Raw genomic sequence first — 18,358 nt, forward strand, 5'->3', positions numbered from 1 at the left:
TTAAAGTTTACTTTAAGAAATAGCACAGTCCAATAAACGGTCCAGGTCATATTCATTTAACAGTCCAAAGAATATTCAATTACAAAGTCTTCTTACCGGTTGCCTTTGTCATTTACAGTAAACAAAGATATCAAAGTATAAGCACAGCATAAATACAATAGAGAACCTTAGATAGCAACAGAATGTCAGAGAGACAGAATGTCAGAGAGAGCAAGCTATGATCTCTAGCTCCCACTTATGGTAATTTGCAATATAATCAACCAATCGGAATATAGTATAAATCAATACAGTGATTTTGTCTTAAAGCTACAAACATACATTGTTGGTTTATATATTGCCAACCCAACTAATTGGTGGACAGATTCCTAACACAGAGCATTCACACATTCCTTAAACGTCGTTCATTGCTTTAATCTTCTATTCATTGTTCTGCAGCCTCCCTGACTTCTCAAGCTTGAAAAGTTCTCTGATAGGAATATCTTCCTGACATTTTCTGTTAGAATTTAGTGAAAACCCATGAAACCCTGAAGATTTCCTGACTCTTAGAGAAAGGATTAAGCAATATAAGGAAGATTATTTACATGTATCCTTATCTAAAGGATAGGTGAATGCTCTGCTTTTCATTATGCATCCTTTCTCCAGTAATTTAAAAGAAGATTTCCCATGCTTCTTTGAAATCCCAAGTATACAATTCCTCTTATTAGATTTTCTGATTAGGAAATGTGGACGGAATGACTTTGAAGGGATAAATTTGGGAATAGCAAAGAAAATGAATATAGAAACATTAAAATACATTTCATCACAGTCCTGTTAGAGCAATAGCTGTGTTTGAGAAATGAATTGGTTGGCTGAGAACTTCAGTGGTGGCAACCTCACTGCAGCCAACTCATCATGGCCAACTTGCTGCAAAACATTTGCCATGGAACAAGAGTTACACTAATATCGAAGAAATGGTGGAATATAATCATTAAAGAAAGGATGCCAAAGGACAGACAAGATGAAATGTGAATGACAAAAGTTAAAATATTTTTAAACTATTTTAAATAATTAAATTGTTGTCCCATGGCGAGTGGGCTGTGGTGAGTTGACCACAGTGAGTGGTCCCTTAATAAGTTGTCCCTTCTGGGTTTGTGATAGAGTTTTTGATGTGACCGTTGGATTAGGGAATTTGGAAATATTCAAATATATACAGTTGTAGTTTATTTAAACTGGTTTGGATGGTTGGTAGAAAGCAACACATTAAAAATATTTTCTGCTATTGTCAGTATCCACTTTTAGTTACTTTGAGAATGTTCTTTTGAAAGTTTACATATTAATTGGAGATGAGAAACATCTGTTATCAAAACCCTAAAAAATATGACTAGTACTATGAGGAGTACAAACATGATTAGAGAGCAAGACTTAACATCATTAATTACATCTATAATAATGAGACAACGTGGTTATAGAGAAATAATGTTTCATTATGTGCTTAATCTGCAGGCAAACTGTTTTAAAACAATGTTTTGCTAGTATGTAATACCATATGAATTATGTAAAATAATATGATTTAAAATATGCTAATTCTTGAAAATGTCATAATGAAGAAAGAAGATATATATTCACAAACATTATGGAAGGGATGCAAAGGGAATAATTCTATCTTGATGAATTAAAAACAAAGGAAAAAAACTGAGCTATTTTATTTTTATTCAGTTTTCTGCAAATGGTATTTGTTTCTTATAATAGTAATTTTACTAACACAACTAGCTTCTCTGATATTGTAGGTATGATTATATAAGGTTTGGGGGTTGAGTTTATTTTATTTATTTATATAGGTATGATTTACCATTGCTGTTTTTGTGTTTTTTTAAAAAAAAGTAGGTGGTGGTGAGGGCATCCCATTCTAGGCTACAACCCTGGGTTTTCTGATGATTGTTTATCCAAAATGTATCAAGAAGAAGAGGGGGAGGGGGAGGGGGAGGAGGAGGAGGAGAAGGAGAAGGAGAAGGAGAAGGAGAAGAAGAAGAAGAAGAAGAAGAAGAAGAAGAAGAAGAAGAAGAAGAAGAAGAAGAAGAAGAAGAAGAAGAAGAAGAAGAAGAAGAAGAAGAAGAAGAAGAAGAAGAAGAAGAAGAAGAAGAAAGCTGGAGGTTTCGAATTCAACTCCCTGCTCAAGCAAGAGACCCTATACCATTTCAGACAGGAAATGGCAGATACAGATACAGATAATCAGAGTTGGAAGGGACCTTGTAGGTCATCTAGTCCAACCCCCCATCCAAGCAGGAGACCCTACACTATTTCTGACAAATGGCAGTCCAATCTCTTCTTGAAAGTCTCAACTGATGGCGCTCCCACAACTTCTGAGGGCAAGCTGTTCCATTGGTTGATTGTTCTCACTGTCAGAAATTTCTCCTTGTTTCCAGGTTAAATCTCTCCTTGTTCAGTTTCCATCCATTATTCCTTGTTTGGCCTACGGGAGCTTTAGAAAATAGCTTGACTCCTTCCTCCCTGTGGCAGTCCCTCAAATATTGGAAGACCACTATCATGTTTCCCTTGGTCCTTCTCTTTACTAGACTAGCCAAGACCAGTTCCTGCAACCGTTCATTGTATGTTTTAGCCTCCAGTACCCTAATCATCCTTGTTGCTCTTCTCTGTACTTTTTCTAGAGCCTCAACATCTTTTTTATAATGTGGTGACCAAAACTGGATGCAGTACTCTAGGTGTGGTCTTACTAAGACTTTATAGAGTGGTATTAGTACTTCCCTTGATCTTGACTGTATCCCTCTGTTAATACAATTTAGGATTGCATTAGCTTTTTTGGCGGCTGCTGCACACTGCTGGCTCATATTTAGCTGGTTGTCCACTAAGACTCCAAGATCCCTCTCACAGTTACTGCTATTGTGCCTGGTTTCACCCAGTCTATATGGGTACTTTTGGTTTTTCTTGCCTAAGTGTAGGACTTTACTTTTCTCTATATTGAATTTCATTTTATTAGATATGGCCCAGTGTTCTAGTCTGTCAAGATCCATCTGGATCTTGAGCCTATCTTCTTGGGTGTTAGCTATTCCTGCCAGCTTAGTATCATTTGCAAATTTGGTAAGTTCCCCTTCTATTCCCTCATCTAAGTCGTTAATGAAGATATTGAAGAGTACTGGGCCTAAGACAGAACCTTGTGGCACCCCACTGCTTACTTCCCTCCATGTAGACCTAGACCCATTAAGGACTACTCTTTGAGTACAGTTTGCTAGCCAGTTGCAAATCCATCTAGTGGTGGTGCTATCTATTCCACTTTTTTCTAGCTTACTAAGAAGTAGGTTGTGGTCTACTTTATCGAATGCCTTGCTGAAATCTAAATATATTATGTCCACAGTATTTTGCTGGTCTACTAATTTAGTCACTGTGTTGAAGAATGAAATAAGATTGGTTTGGCATGATCTGTTTTTAACAAACCCGTGCTGACTGCTAGTTATTACTTTACTTGTTTCTAGAAGTTGGCAGATGTTTTTTTATTATCTTTTCCAGTATCTTCCTGGGTATTGATGTTAGGCTGATTGGTCTATAGTTTCCTGGGTCTGGGTTTTTCCCCTTTTTTCAAGATGGGAACATCAGCTCTTTTCCAGTCCTCTGGTAGTTCCCTGGTGCTCCAGGATTTTTGAAAGATATGGTGTAGTGGTTCTGAGATGACCTCTGCCAGCTCCTTTAAAACTCTGGGATGTAATCCATCAGGCCCCGATGATTTGTTTTCATCAAGATCAGACAGGTGTTCTCTTACTATTTTTTTTGCTTATTTTAACTTTTATTTCTGGTCTGTCTTTTACAGTTATGTTTTTGGTAGGTTGAGCTATAGTTTCTTTTTGCATGAAGAAAGATGCAAAGAATGAGTTAAGCAGTACTGCTTTCTCTCTGTTGCCTGTTACTTCCTTGCCATCTTCTCTCTTTAGTGAACCGACTGTTTTCTTGATTGTTTTTCTTGTTATTTATATGTTGGAAGAAACTTTTTTATTATCTTTGACTTTTGTTGCAAGTCTTTGTTCGTTCTGAGCCTTTGCTATCCTGACTTCGTCTTTGCAGATTCTGGCTATCTGCTGATATTCTGCCTTAATTGTATGTCCTTCTTTCCATTTTTTGTACTTGTCCTTTTTTTCTTTCAATTTGCCAAAGAGATCTTTGTGTAGCCATGCTGATTTCTTCTTGGATTTCTTGTTTTTCTTTCTCAGTGGTATTATGCTGGTCTGGGCTTCTATGATCATACTTTTTAGAGTTTCCCAAGATTCTTGAGTTGTTTTCCCCTGTAGGATTTTTATCCATGGATTCTTTCCCAAGTTCTCTCTGAATTTATTGAAATCAGCTCTTTTAAAATCCAAGACTCTGGTGTCGTCATGTTCTGATGCTTGTGTTTGTGTTATGTTGAATTCTAGTATGACATGGTCACTCTCACCCAAGGTTCCTACAGTTTCAACTCCCTCTATCACTTCTTCTCTGTTTGTAAGAATTAAGTCCAGTATGGCTGTCCCTCTAGTTTCACCCTCTACCTTTTGGACAACAAAGTTGTCAGCTAGGTTGGTTAGGAACTTATTTGATTTCTCACTTGGTGCAGAATTAGTTTTCCAATTGATATCAGGATAATTGAAGTCTCCTATTACAATTGTTGTGTGTTTCCTGCATATGTTTGTTAGATGGCTGGCAAAAATGACATCTATTTTTTTCTGCTTGATTGGGTGGCCTATAATATACACATATGGCCATGTCATTCTTTTTTTCTTTTATATTGACCCATATGCATTCTAGGAGGTTTTCATCTTTGGTTTCATGCATTTCTGTAGCAATATAGTGGTCCTTTACATACAGTACAACTCCACCTCCTCTTTTATGGGGTCTGGTTTTTTTGAATAGTTTGTATCCTTCTACCAGTATGTTCCAGTCATGGATTTCATCCCACCAAGTTTCTGTTATTCCAACTATATCATATTTACCTTCAAGTATTCGTAGTTCGAGTTCACCCTGCTTGTTCCCCAGACTTTGTGCATTTGTATATAGGCACTTGAGATCTTTATGTCAGACACTGTGTTTACTGTCTACATAACCTGTGTTGTGCCTGCCTGTCCCTACTTTCTTGCCACCTGTTTGATTAGTGCACATGGTATAGCACTCACTATTAAATGCTTGGTTTTGGTTGACAGCAAGGTTGATAATCTTACCTGCACAAACATCTATATTGCATGCACTGGTATCCTTATCCCTATCATCTGTGAAGAGCAGGGCGCCAGTGGCGAATTTGCCAATCTCAGTGTTCTCTGGCAAACGCCAAACGTCCTGCATGGTGTTGGGCTGTAAGCACAACCCCCACCTGTGGACGTCAGGCCCTCATACCATCCTCATAGAGTCTGTTTCTGACTGTTTGAGCAGCCACATGCACATTTGTGGCCCACTGGAGGTCATTTTGCAGGGCTCTGGCAGTACTCCTCCTGTCTCTCCTTTCACAAAGGTGGAGGTAGTGGTCCTGATGCTGGGTTGTTGCCCTCTTATGACCTCCTCCACGTCTCCTGATGTACTGGCCTGTCTCCTGGTAGTGCTTCCATGCTCTGGACACTATGCTGACATAGCAAACCTTCTTGCCACGGCAAACTTTCTTGCCACAGCTCAACTGATGTGCCATCCTGGATGAGCTGTACTACCTGAGCCACTTGTATGGGTTGTAGACTCCGTCTCATGCTACCACTAGAGTGACAGCACCGCCAGCATTCAAAAGTGACCAAACCATCAGCCAGAAAGCATAGGAACTGAGAAATGGTCTGTGGTCACCACCTGCAGAACCGCTCCTTTATTGGGGATGTCTTGCTAACTGCCTCTGCTTTCCACTTGTTGTCTATTCCATTTGCACAGCAGCATGTGAAATTGATTGTCAATCAGTGTTGTTACCTAAGTGGACAGTTTGATTTCATAGAAGTGTGATTGACTTGGAGTTACATTGTGTTGTTTAAGTGTTCCCTTTATTTTTTTGAGCAGTGTGTATATAGATAGATGATAGATAGATAGATAGATAGATAGATAGATAGATAGATAGATAGATAGATAGATAGATAGACAGACAGACAGACAGACAGACAGATTGATTTTGCTATCCCATACAAATTGTTCTCACTGTTAGGAAGTTTCTCCTTAATTCCTGGTTGCTTCTGTTCTTGATTAGTTTCCATCCATTGTTTCTTGTCTTGCCTTCTGGTGCTTTGGAAAATAAATTGACCCCCTCCTCTTTGTGGCAGTCCTTTAAAAACTAGAATAATTAACTGCGATAATTGTGTCACCCCTATTCCTTCTTTTCTCCAGACTACTCAAATCCTGCAACCATTCTTCATATGTTTTCATCTCCAGGCTTTTAATCGTCCTAGTTGCTCTTCTCTGCACTTTTTCCAAAGTCTCAGGGTCTTTCTTGTAACATGGTGACCAAAACTGGATGTAGTATTCCAGGTGTGGTCTTCCTAAAGTTTTATAAATAATATTTTATTTTATTTTGATTCTATGCTTCTGGTTTTTTTTTTCCAACAGAGACTTACATAGTTGTTCTTTTTGACAGTTTAGGATATCAGCAATGTCTGTCACACATTCATTTCCATATCACCTCAGCCTTTGGATAGTCTGTTAGGTTTCTACTCAGTTGGGACTTGCTGTATGGCACTTAGCAATTCATTCTGGCTGCTGTCCGCTGGTTTCTGATCTTGATCAACTGTTTCCCAGGTTCATGCATCAATGTTCCTAGCTGAAGACTGTATTCTTCCATTGAATAAAGTGATAGCTATTTTTTTTCCTAACCCACTCACCTATTTATTTAAGAAACTGCAATGCCAGATTGCTTGCTGTCTCCCAAAGTTCAGGAAACATTATAACAGAGTTGCATTGCCCAAAGGCAATTGGATTTATTTTCTGTCCTCCTCTTCCCAATGTTTGATAATTTCTTTTCTCTGAAGAAACAACATATGGATCTAATTTTCTTTATTTAATCCGTCTTGTTTTGACACATGATTACTTTTTAGCATATTCCCCACACATTTCAATATACTGTACATTGCGAGTGAAATCATGTTGGCTGGCTATATTCCCTGAAATTAATACTGTCTGTGCGATCTGGGTCTTTATTCAAACATAGTTTTAAGGTTGTGAGTAGTGATGTGTGTAAATCCAGGGGTTTGCTGAAAAAAAAAGTAAATGTATATGTGTAGATCTGTGGGCCCTTTGTCAGTTGTTTTGCTGGATCTAGAAATTAGGGATTTGAAGAACTAGTGACCACAGCTATTGGTGAAGGCCACTCCAAGCACTGAGAAGATACATGGAAGATGCGATTTGTCTTATCCTATTGTGAGGAACTATACTGTTTGTATAAAGTAGAAAGGCCATCTTCAGAGAAAAGATTGAGAATTCTTTGAGAAGGAGCAAGCTCTTAGGAATCATGAGCCTCATTCGATATGGGGAGAGGACAGCCTTCTCATCCTCTCTCCAGGAGAGGCAAGAGGAAGTTGAACACTATCAAGAAGGGAAGCCTTGTCACTAGAAATGCCTTAGGTCAATTTGTACAAGTGAAATATTACAGAGTTCTCTATGGAAGACAACTAAGGTATTTAGGATTGAATTGGATCCCAACAATCAGTAGATAATGAATAATGGAATTTTTGCAATAGTAACCACACTCACTCACTCACACACACACACACACCAACACCTGTCTCTGTCTCCCTCCCTCCCTCTCTCTCCAAGGAGTGGATGTAGTATGTCATTGAAGCTTGCTAACTTTCTCTTTCAACAACCATTTCCTGTCCTTGATGCTGACTCCACAGTGCTGCCTAATATTTGCTGTTTGACTCTTTTGTGACTTTATACGTGGTGCTAATAAAGCTGTCTTGACATCTGGGATGTTCCAGTCTGCTACACACATTTGAGTCTGCTGGAACAAGGTGCAGGGTCAGCCATATCAGAACAGTGATATTGGCAAGAAAGTGATGTAGAAGGGCTGAAGGAAGATGTAATTTCAAATGCTTGCTTAGAAACCATGTATTCTGTGACTTGTCCCTCCCATTGACTCCACCTCTTGATAGAAGGTTGAAATTATGTGTTGCCTTGTTCCCCCCTTTTTACTTTACCATAAACATGGCCTCATTCAAGTATTGAAACCTGCAGTTTTGAAACCTGCAGTAGTTAAATTAACAGGAACATCAAACTGGGCATGAGGAACAAGAGCTGGGAATAATGAAGGGTTTGGAAACTAAGTCTTAAGAGGAGATATTGATTTAGCCTTTCAGACAATGATTGATATGATGATACTTTTCAAGTATCTGAGGAGGCATCATCTAGAAATCTATAAGCATGCAAAGGCTTCAGTTAGAGGAAGGCAGACCCTGGTTAAATGTTAAGGAAAAGTACCCAATAATTAAAAGCTATTTGGCAGTGCAACTATTATCCAGAATGGCAGTGAGCTGTCCTTCACTGGAATTTTTTTAAAAAAGAAAATGCTATCAGCTAGGAATGTTTTAATTTGGATTCCTTTGCTCAACAATGGGTTGGGCCAAAGCTCATCTCCAAGTTTCTTTGATTTTAAGAGTACCCATCAAGGACAAAATAGGAAGCTGGGCTACAGAATTAGTATGATTTTGGACTTGGCTGTGAATGACATGTGAACCTAGTCATTGTTTGTAATCCACAGTTTATGGCTTAGCATGAACCAATTCACAATAGATTTTTCAATGTCATGCTTAAATGAAACCAACCACTGTAAAATGCAGCAGAAATAGAAACATTTATTGAGGCTGAGTGACCTTAGAGAGTTGACAGAGTGATTGAGTTTTCTCTTCCTCAGGTTCTGAAAACTGGTCTCTCTCAGAAGGAGTTTTCTCTGTGACTACATCTAGAAAAACCCTACCCAGCTTTGTTGTGTATTTCAGATGCATAGATTTCAATTCTAGAATTGTCAGCAATAGGCATTCTGGCTGGGAAATTTTGGGGGCTGACATTCACAGATCTAGAAGATGACCAGCTTAAGAAAGCTGGTCTGGAAGGTTCTGGGGTGGTTTGAGATCTTCAGGAGCAGATTATATTATTTGGGGATTATCAGGGAGTTGAAGTGTCCTGTCTTCCAAGATTCAGGGTGAATTAGAATGAGATCTTTGATGATGAACTGCCCAAAGCAATCAGAGGGCAGATTAGTTTGTATGTCTAGGTGTACTGGTGTAATGTAACCTTTTTCTCTCTGGGTAGACGGATGTCGTGTTTAGATGTCAGCAATAAAATCTTAATTGATTTATAGTCCCCTTGCAGAGTTGTTTATGTTGTGCCAATCAGTTTGCCTGTTGCCAGGTTGCTAACAAAAAAAATGTGGTGACACAAGGTTATTTTTTTCAGCTCAGCTGATTAGTTTATCAAGACTCAGGCACGTTACTCAAGAGAAATGGGCAGATACACCTTTCAAACTGGCCTTATGTAAGCTCTATTAATCTTTTCACCTAGCATTTAACCCACCAACCTTGGGAGAGTTAATTTGGAAGTCCCTGGGTGGCATGCAAAACAGCACTTCTGTTAATTATGAATAGATGTTTAATCCATGATCTTTCTTGGGGAACATCCAAGTTAATTCTGAGACTCTGCTGTTTTCCCCCTCCTATTTTCTGATCCACACATTGTGCTGTGTTGTGATTTATCATGTTTTATTGAGCAAGCTAAAATTGGCTAGGTTTATATAACATGCTAAGTTAGCCATGGCAGAAAATAAAGTCTGTTTCAAGTCAAATTTGACTTCACTTATGCAGGGGTGGGGTTTTTTGGACATGATTCAGAAGTGATTTGATGGGGCCAGCATATATTTTATTTATTTATTTATTTAAATTAGTCAATCACTTACAAAATAATAGCTATAAGTATAAACATGATAAGAATACAGAAAATAGGTACGATTAAATGGGGACAATTGAACTTCCAAGATCCAATTTGGTCTGATGGTTAAGGCACCAGATAGAAATGTAACTGTGGAGTTTCTCAATAATCCAGGTCACAGTTGTATCAAAGGTGCTTTTTTCTTCAAAAGGCAACGTCTTCCTCAAGGAAAAAACAACAGTCCAGTTGCCTTTTGAAGAAAAAATCAGGCCAGCTTCAGAGTTGACAAGCATCTTTGAGACAGGAGATTGTGGGTTCAGTCCTGCCTTAGGCACCAAAGTTGGCTGGGTGACTGTTAAGTCTGGGCGGTGGGTCCCAAGGAGAGACGAGACTCGAAATAGTGACAACAGCTCTTTATTAGGAAACCAGATACTGAGACGAGACTCCCAGCCGAGGCAGCTCCTTTTATAGAGCTGGCTGCGGCTAGGCAGCCTATGACATGCATTTGAGCTTGCCGCGCTTGGTTTTACCCAATCACGGCAGCCGAATAAGAACCAATCAGAACGCTTAGTTTTGTCCAATCACGGCCTGGCTTTTCCGGACCAATAGGAATGCAGACCTACAAGCCTGCTAGTATGGAACAGTGACTTTGAGCCAATCACCAGGAGACAGTGAGTTGACAGTGAGCCATGAAAGTTGGCTTGGTGAGCTTGAGCCAGTCACACTTTCTCAGCCCACGGGGTGATTGTTCTGGGGAAAATAGGAGGACGAAGGTGTGTTGAATATGTTCCCTTCCTTGAGTTATTTGTAAAAATAATAAAGGTAGATATAAATAAATAACAAATGATCCTCCATCCAAATACTCACAGGTGCAACACTGTTTAGTTTTCTGGACTGCTTGCTGAATGATACAAACCACTTTAGCTAGTTTCACATGAGAAGATAAGTCAAATCCAAACAAATCACCTTGTTAACATGCATTAGTCATTATTGCTTGTAAAAAAATTCGTATCAGTACTATTAATTCTCTAGTGCCAGGGCCAGAGTGTTTGGTGTATATTCAAAGTAATCATGCAATTATCTGTATTTTCCTCAATTCTTATCTTACTGCGTTAATTTTACCTTTTACCTCATTCGTTTGTACCTATTAACTTAAAATAACTCTTCATTTCTCCAACAAGTAGACTCTGTCTCTTGAAAGCTTATGCTATCATAAATCCATTTGTCTTAAACTCCTCTTCAAAGTGCCTCAGGTTGTGTTTTTGTTTTTGTACTTTTGATCTCCTGCTGAAGTTCCACCTTAGAGCAACAATAGCAAAAAGGATCTCTAATTGCACCGTGATCACATGTTTAAACAATGGAAGCTCAGGCAGCCTGTGTTTATGCAGACACAGACAATTGGTCTATTCTCTCTGGAGCTCTTGTCAAGCCCATCTCACCTCTAGAGTGCCTAAAACCCTTTTAACGAGTGGGATTCCTTTTTATAAAAGAATACAATACATTGTAAAAGCAAAATAATGTTTATGAAGGATTGTGTTTATATTGCAGAGTTCCCATGACAAAGACGTGATTCTGAATACCCTTAGTATTCTCACAAATCTTCTTTCTGTTGGTAAGTGGAAAATTAAATATTCTATTGTAGGATTTAAGATGAAAAATCTTATATTCGAAAGTACATCCCAATGTACTAATCTCTAGAAATACAATTGGATAATATTAAGCTATGGTTTTCAACCCACACTTTTTACATTGTAATATGAAACACATTATTTACATTAAATAAATAGACAGATGATAGAGACAGAAAGACAGAGAGATGTCTTTTCATCTTATTTAATCTCTCTCTCTCTCTCATCTATCTATCTATCTATCTATCTATCTATCTATCATCTGTCTATCTACCATCTGTCTATCTATCTATCATCTATCTGTCTGTCTATCTATCTATCTATCTATCTATCTATCTATCTATCTATCTATCTATCTATCATTTATCTCAGAACATTATGGTTGTTTCTTTTATTTAACATATTTAATGACCATCAGGAAATTTTATCCTCTGTAAATGTTGTCTAATCCACAAATTAAAACGGATGCAGGGGGACATCTGAATTAGATGATTGCTTTGTAATAGAAAAGCAGCTACCACACACATCATGGTCAAGATTGGATATGTTATGGACAAATGGGGAAATGGAACATAATATAACAGAAATAGAAATTGAATCTAACACATGGGCGGACCCATGTGCACATCCCATTAAAATAATTTGGAAAGGATTGAAAAAAAACAGAAGATGGATGCTAAACAAGGAGATCATAAAAGAAAAAGAATGTGTTAAGATGATGGAAAAAGAATTGGAGTTCTTTCTGAAGGAAAACAAAAAACAACAAACATCAATTCCAAACCTATGGGACACGACTAAAGCATATATCAGGGGCCTAGCAATTTCATATAATACACGTAGATATGAGGGGAAAAAAGGAGAACAATCTAAACCTAAATAGTCTTAAGAAGTTAGAAAAAAACACTAGAAAAAACACCACATAATAAGATCGCAAATATGGAGAGGATAATGATTAGATATAAATTGAATATGTTAGCACAAGATGAATGGTTACAGGACATGAAAAAGATAAAACAGAATTAATATGAACATGCGAATAAGCCGGGAAGGTGGCTAGCCTATAGACTTAAGAAAGAAAAAGATAAAAGAGCAATTCAACAATTGAAAGACGCTGACAACATCAAACTGAAAAGAAAAAACATATTGTTAAAAGTTTTTTTGAGGAATTATATAGTAGGGAAGACGTACCGGAGGGAAATATTCAACATTACTTAGAAGGAAAAGGGCTACCTGTGATCCTGGAAGAGGATAAAGAAGAGATAAACAGGGAAATAAATTAAGAGAACTACAAGAGGAAGTCCTGAAACAGAAAAATAATAAGACACCAGGACAGGATAGTCTCCCAGAGGAACTGTATAAAATGCTCCAAGAAAAATTAGAAATGCAATTATTAGAACTCTATAATGAGGTACTGACAACAGCAATATTACCTAAGTCATGGGGGGAGACATACATAATATTCATTCCAAAAGAAGATTTGGACCATCAATTAATTCAAAATTATAGATCCATATCCCTTTTAAATGTTGATTATAAAATATTTATGTCCATAATGTCAGAAAGATTGAAAAAAACCCAAAATGGATTCTTACCAAATAGACAAATTAAAAATAATACCAGAATGGTATTGAATATAATAGAATATTATGAAGCAAACCCAAGTAAACAATTGGCAATGGTCTTCCTCAATGCGGCAAAAGGCATTTGGCAATGTTAATTGGCAGTTCATAATACAACAGTTAAAAAGCATGCAATTTGGCAATAAATTTATTAAATTGATTTCAACAATTTATACGACACAGACGGCCAGTGTAATAATGAACGGTGACAGAATGGAAACATTCAAGACCAACAAGAGAGTAAGGCACTGTCACCCCTTCTCTTTATTCTTACCTTAGAAAATTTACTGGAAAACGTTAGGAAAAATGTAGAAATCAAACAGGCTTTAATTAAAAAGGAGCATTATAAGGTATAGGCATTTTCTGATGATATAGTATTTTTTTGGGAAGATCCAGAGGATATGGGAGTAAAATTAATAAAGGAAATAGAGGAAATTGGCAAGGTCACAGGCCTTAAGATTAATAAAAACAAAACAAAATTATTGTCTAAAAATTTAAAAGATAAGCAAAAAAAGGAATTAGAAGGAAAATTGGGAATGCAAAGTGTGGAAAAGGTAAAATATTTAGGCATTTGGTTTACAGCAAGATGTTCTTCAATCAAAAAAGATAACTATGACAAATTAATAATACAAATCAAAAAATAATTGGAAATGTGGGGGAAATTACAGCTATCACTACTGGGGAAAATTGCAGCAATTAAAATGCCTATCCTACCAAAAATGCTATATCTTTTTCAAACTGTACCAATAAGATTAGACAAAACCTTTTTTAGAGAATTAGATCAAATAATAAGAAAATCTGTTTGGGATGGGAAAAAAGCTAGGATAAACATGAAATTGTTACAGGACAAAAGAGAAAGGGTGGCTTTGGACTCCCTGACTGGGAAATGTATTATCAGGCTGCGGCTATGGTATGGATTAAAGATTGGATCAACCTGGAAAATAGAAGAATATTGTCGATAGAGGGTCACAACTTGCAGAGAGGGTGGCATAGTTTCTTATGGGATGGGAAATGTAAACAGCATGCAAATTTTCAGAGACACATGATTAGAGATTCATTAATTTGGACATGGAACAAGAGTAAAAAGAATCATTATACTAAAATACCAAACTGGCTGTCAACTATGGAAGCACAAATCTACCCAAATGCAATGGATCTGGGGAAAAGGGAAGATTAAAAACAGGACAAGAATTACAGCAACAAAATATAAAGATAGATAGGTGGCCGTACATGCAAGTTCAGGCGAGATATCAGAAGGACAAAGAACAATTTGGTTTTTGCATGGAAAAACATCAATTAGATAAAATTCTACAAGAAATGGAAAAGAAAATGATTTCAAGAATATATAACTTTCTACTAGATTTTAAAATGGAAGAGAAGGTAGTCAAAGAAACGATGGTGCTATGGGCAAAAAATGTTGGCCACAATATAGACATGGAAAATTGGGAGAGAATGTGGGGATCAAATTACAAACTAAGTACCTCCACAGCATACAAGGAAAATCAATAAAAAATTGTTCTACAGATGGCACCTTCCTCCTGCTAGATTGGCAAAAATGTTTAACTCAGACCCAAATTGTTGGAAATGTGAAAAAAGGCACTTATTTTCATACCTGGTGGACATGCTAGGAAGTGAAAAAATATTGGAATACAATTAGACAATGGATAGAAGAAATCAAGAATCAGAAAATTGAATTTAATCCGGAAACTTTTTTATTAGGTATAATAACACAAAAATGAAATAAAACAGATAGATATATTATGTTACATATATTAACAGCTGCAAGGATTTTGTATGCACAACTCTGGAAGGAAAAAAGGGTTCCATCGGAAGGCATGGTTATAAAAAAAAAACACGATTGTATAGAGATGGACAGGCTAACAATGAAAATAAAAGACAGAGAAGATTCAATTTATTATAGGGCCTGGGATGCCTGCTGTAAATGGTTTAGAAATAAAAATAAAATAAAATGGCAATTAGGAAAAGAATGAGGGAATATGTAAATATGTAAATATGTAAATATACTATGGAGAAGATTGAGATGTAAGGATAAAAGATATTGATTTATAGTAAGAGTAAGATGTAATGGTAAAAGAATAAGTAAATACATATACTGAAAAATGTGAGGAAATGCAAAAGATGTCATGATGTTGATAACAATGTATAAAATTTTATTTTATGTTTTTAAAATTTGGAAACTTAATAACATTTATTTTAAAAAGAAAAAAGAAAGGCAGCTGCTGGAAAAAGAATGGTCAAGGGTGCCTAATGCAATTTAGAGCATGAAGGAAAATTGTGCAAAGGGAGCTATTTACTCAGTTACTTTTTCCACCCTGATCACAACCCCTAATCCTAAATGTACTAAAAAATGTCCTTTCCCTAAATTGGCAGAATATTCAGTTGGATTGTCTTCTTTGGCTTTTAGAATGATCTAAGCTTTTGAGCTGTTTGGTGTAGTGGTTAAAGGCACCGGGCTAGAACCAGCAAGTCCATGAGTTCTAGTATCACCTGCACCCCACCTCACCCTTCGGCATGAAGCCAGCTTCTTTCCCCCAGGAAAGAGGCAATGGCAAACCACTTCTAAAAGCCAAGAAAAGAAGCAGGGACTTGTCCAACTAGCAGTCAGAAGTTGACTTGAAGGCACCATCAAAAAAAAAAAAAGTTTCTGAGCATCACTATACCTTCTCCTTTGGAATCTATCAGCTCTGTCCATCCTGCTATGTCAGGAGTTCTTGGGTTTCAATTTCTAGAATTCCCAGGTAACAAGTGCAAACCCATTGTGGTAGCTTGGAAACCAAAGTCAAAGTCATCTGGAGGATAAGAAGGTTAGACAATTCTTGCACTGAACACTATTCTTACCAGGCGGCACATTCCAGTGGGTGTGAAAAAAAATCCCATATATAAGTGTGCAAAGTAAACCTGACTTGCTTAGAATCAACACACTGAGTATCTAGTACTTTATAACTGTCTTTTCCTTTCTCCAGGGACAAACAGGAGGGTCCAGTATACTATTAGCAAAGGGGGTAGCGAAGCCCTTTTGCAGGCATTGGTGAATGCAGCACGAACTCCAGTACCAGACTATGACATCTTGTTACCTCTCTTGCGTTTGCTGGTCAGAATTGGCTGTAAAGGTAATTATTGACCAGAGCTGTTCAATTCCAAATGGTTCGGGGTGGTTTTCATCAAGCAACCATTAACATTAATCACCATCATCTAAATTACAACACAACCAACTGTGCCATCCAACAGAAGTAGATCAGTCCTTGTTATCCATAAATGCTTCCTGAAGAGCCATGTCTTCATGGCTCAACAAGGATGAAATACTCTGGATATCGGGGGGTGGGTGGGGGGTGAATGACAGGAAGACAGTTATCTTTGAAAAGGTCTGATTCTTTCATTCCCATGGAGAAAAGACATCTAATAAACCTTCTTCCCAACTCTTACTGGATGGACAGTCTCCAACTGTAGCAGGTGGTCTCCAAACCATCTAGCCATGTATAGTAGGACTTTAAAACTGCCAACCAATACTTTGAAATGCACCTGGAAGTAGCCTGGCAGTCTGTGAGAAGACAGTTTGCCTGCAAAATGGCCAGTACCTGGGCTACTGGTGTCCTGTCTCTTTAAGACCTCTCCCTAGCCAGCCCAGCAGCTGGTGGCTATAAAACTTGAGCAGAGAGGCAGTTGAGTGGGGTTTATGACAACTCACTGTGGGACAGCTCATCCTGGTTTACTCACCATGGGACATTAATATTGAAGAAATGATGGATTAGAATCATTAAAGAAAGGGTGCTAAAGGAGGTGCAAAATGAAATGTGATGACAAAAATTAAAATAATATTTTCATTATTTTAAATAATTAAATTGAATTGTTGAATAGTCCTGCAGCAAGTTGTCCCATGGTGAGTTGGCTGCAGTGAATTGGCCATGGCAAGATGACAGCGGTGAGTTGACCGTGGTGAGTTGGCTGCACCAAGTTGTCTGTGGCAAGTTGTCTCTTTCTAAGCAGAGTGTGGTCATGTTAGAGGCTTGGGGTTGGTGTGACATGAAGGTGGTTTATATTCATTTGGGGAATTAAAGAGCCTCAAGAAAATAGAAGAGTTACTGTTCTTTAGAAATATTGGAGGAACAGAAGTTGTAGTAGGATAGGGGAACAGTAGTATAGAAAACAGTGAGAACCAGCTTTTGAACCCTTGTGGGGAGGGGTGGGATTCTACCAGTTCGCACCTATTTGCTAGAACCGGTTGTTAACATTCTAAGCAGTTCGGAGAACCAGTTGTTAGAAGAAATTACTGGCCTAATCCTGTAAGGAAGGCAGGAAGGAAACATTCTGGTGTTGCTTACAGAAACTGCCTCTCTGTTAACCCTTATTAAATTCTTGGCAGGACTAGACTTCCTGTCTCAGGAACTTCTCAGGAGAATTTTCCCCTCCCTTGCTGGTACTTTGCTTGTGTGGAGTGACCATTCAAAGTTACAATGGCACTGAAAAAAGTGACTTATGACCATTTTTCACACTAATGACTGTTGCAGCATCCCCACAGTCATGAGAGGCCAGGAGAGGAGATGTGTGCCTCGATGTGAGTGATATTGAATTGGCCATGCCCAGCCAATAACATGACCCCCAAGCTATGTCCACCCAGTCACATGACCACCAAGCCATGCCCACCACCTAAGCCAGGCCCACAGAACCGGTTGTTAACAATTTAAATCCCACCCCTGCTTGTGGGTATGTTGCCTAGAGACCAGCTAGGGTTGTGTTGGCTCTCTTGGGTTTTGTAGTCCAATGACCAGGGTATACAAGAATCCATTCATCACCAATGCAACACTTGTACTTGTGGTGTCACAAGGATGAATTTAGATGTGCCTATAAATACCCAGCCTACTGCATGTTATACCAGTGGAAGCTTCTGGCTGGTCTGCACAAATAGCCTCATGTAGAATGAGTTGTAAGAGACCAACCTTGGGGTGACAAGGACATGAATGGCTGTGTACAATATCTCTGATGCAAGGTTGGCTAGAATTGTTGCACCTGATTGGCCTGCCCAAAGGTTCCTCTGTCCATAGCCCCCCCAAATGCTGTTGAAAGAGGAATTATGAGTCAAGGGGGACCCCCAGATACAGCTGCTGAACTTGTTTTTAATGGATTAGTTACTGTTACAACCTGAGCTTTGCCCTTAGGCCAAACATTGTGAAGAGATGTCAGCTACCCACTGTGCATGACATTCCCCAGGTATAATGGCTAGTTTATTACAGACAAAACAAAGTGACAAAATTACTTACT

The 18,358-nt window shown here is 38.0% G+C and overlaps 1 protein-coding gene across 2 annotated transcripts in view; it reads left to right on the forward strand.

The window, feature by feature from the left end:
- The window catches only part of AGBL1 (AGBL carboxypeptidase 1), a 508,769-nt gene that overhangs the window by 20,094 nt on the left and 470,317 nt on the right, over positions 1–18,358 (forward strand). For both annotated transcript variants that reach the window (XM_087941340.1, XM_087941342.1), the window contains exons 2-3: positions 11,383–11,446; positions 16,066–16,212. In XM_087941340.1, the coding sequence (XP_087797466.1) occupies positions 11,383–11,446; positions 16,066–16,212 (211 nt within the window). The remainder of the gene's footprint in view (positions 1–11,382; positions 11,447–16,065; positions 16,213–18,358) is intronic.

Source organism: Pseudonaja textilis, chromosome 13 (genome assembly GCF_049901715.1).
Source record: "Pseudonaja textilis isolate UNSWEBS1 chromosome 13, rPseTex1.2, whole genome shotgun sequence".
Taxonomy (NCBI): Eukaryota; Metazoa; Chordata; class Lepidosauria; order Squamata; family Elapidae; genus Pseudonaja; species Pseudonaja textilis.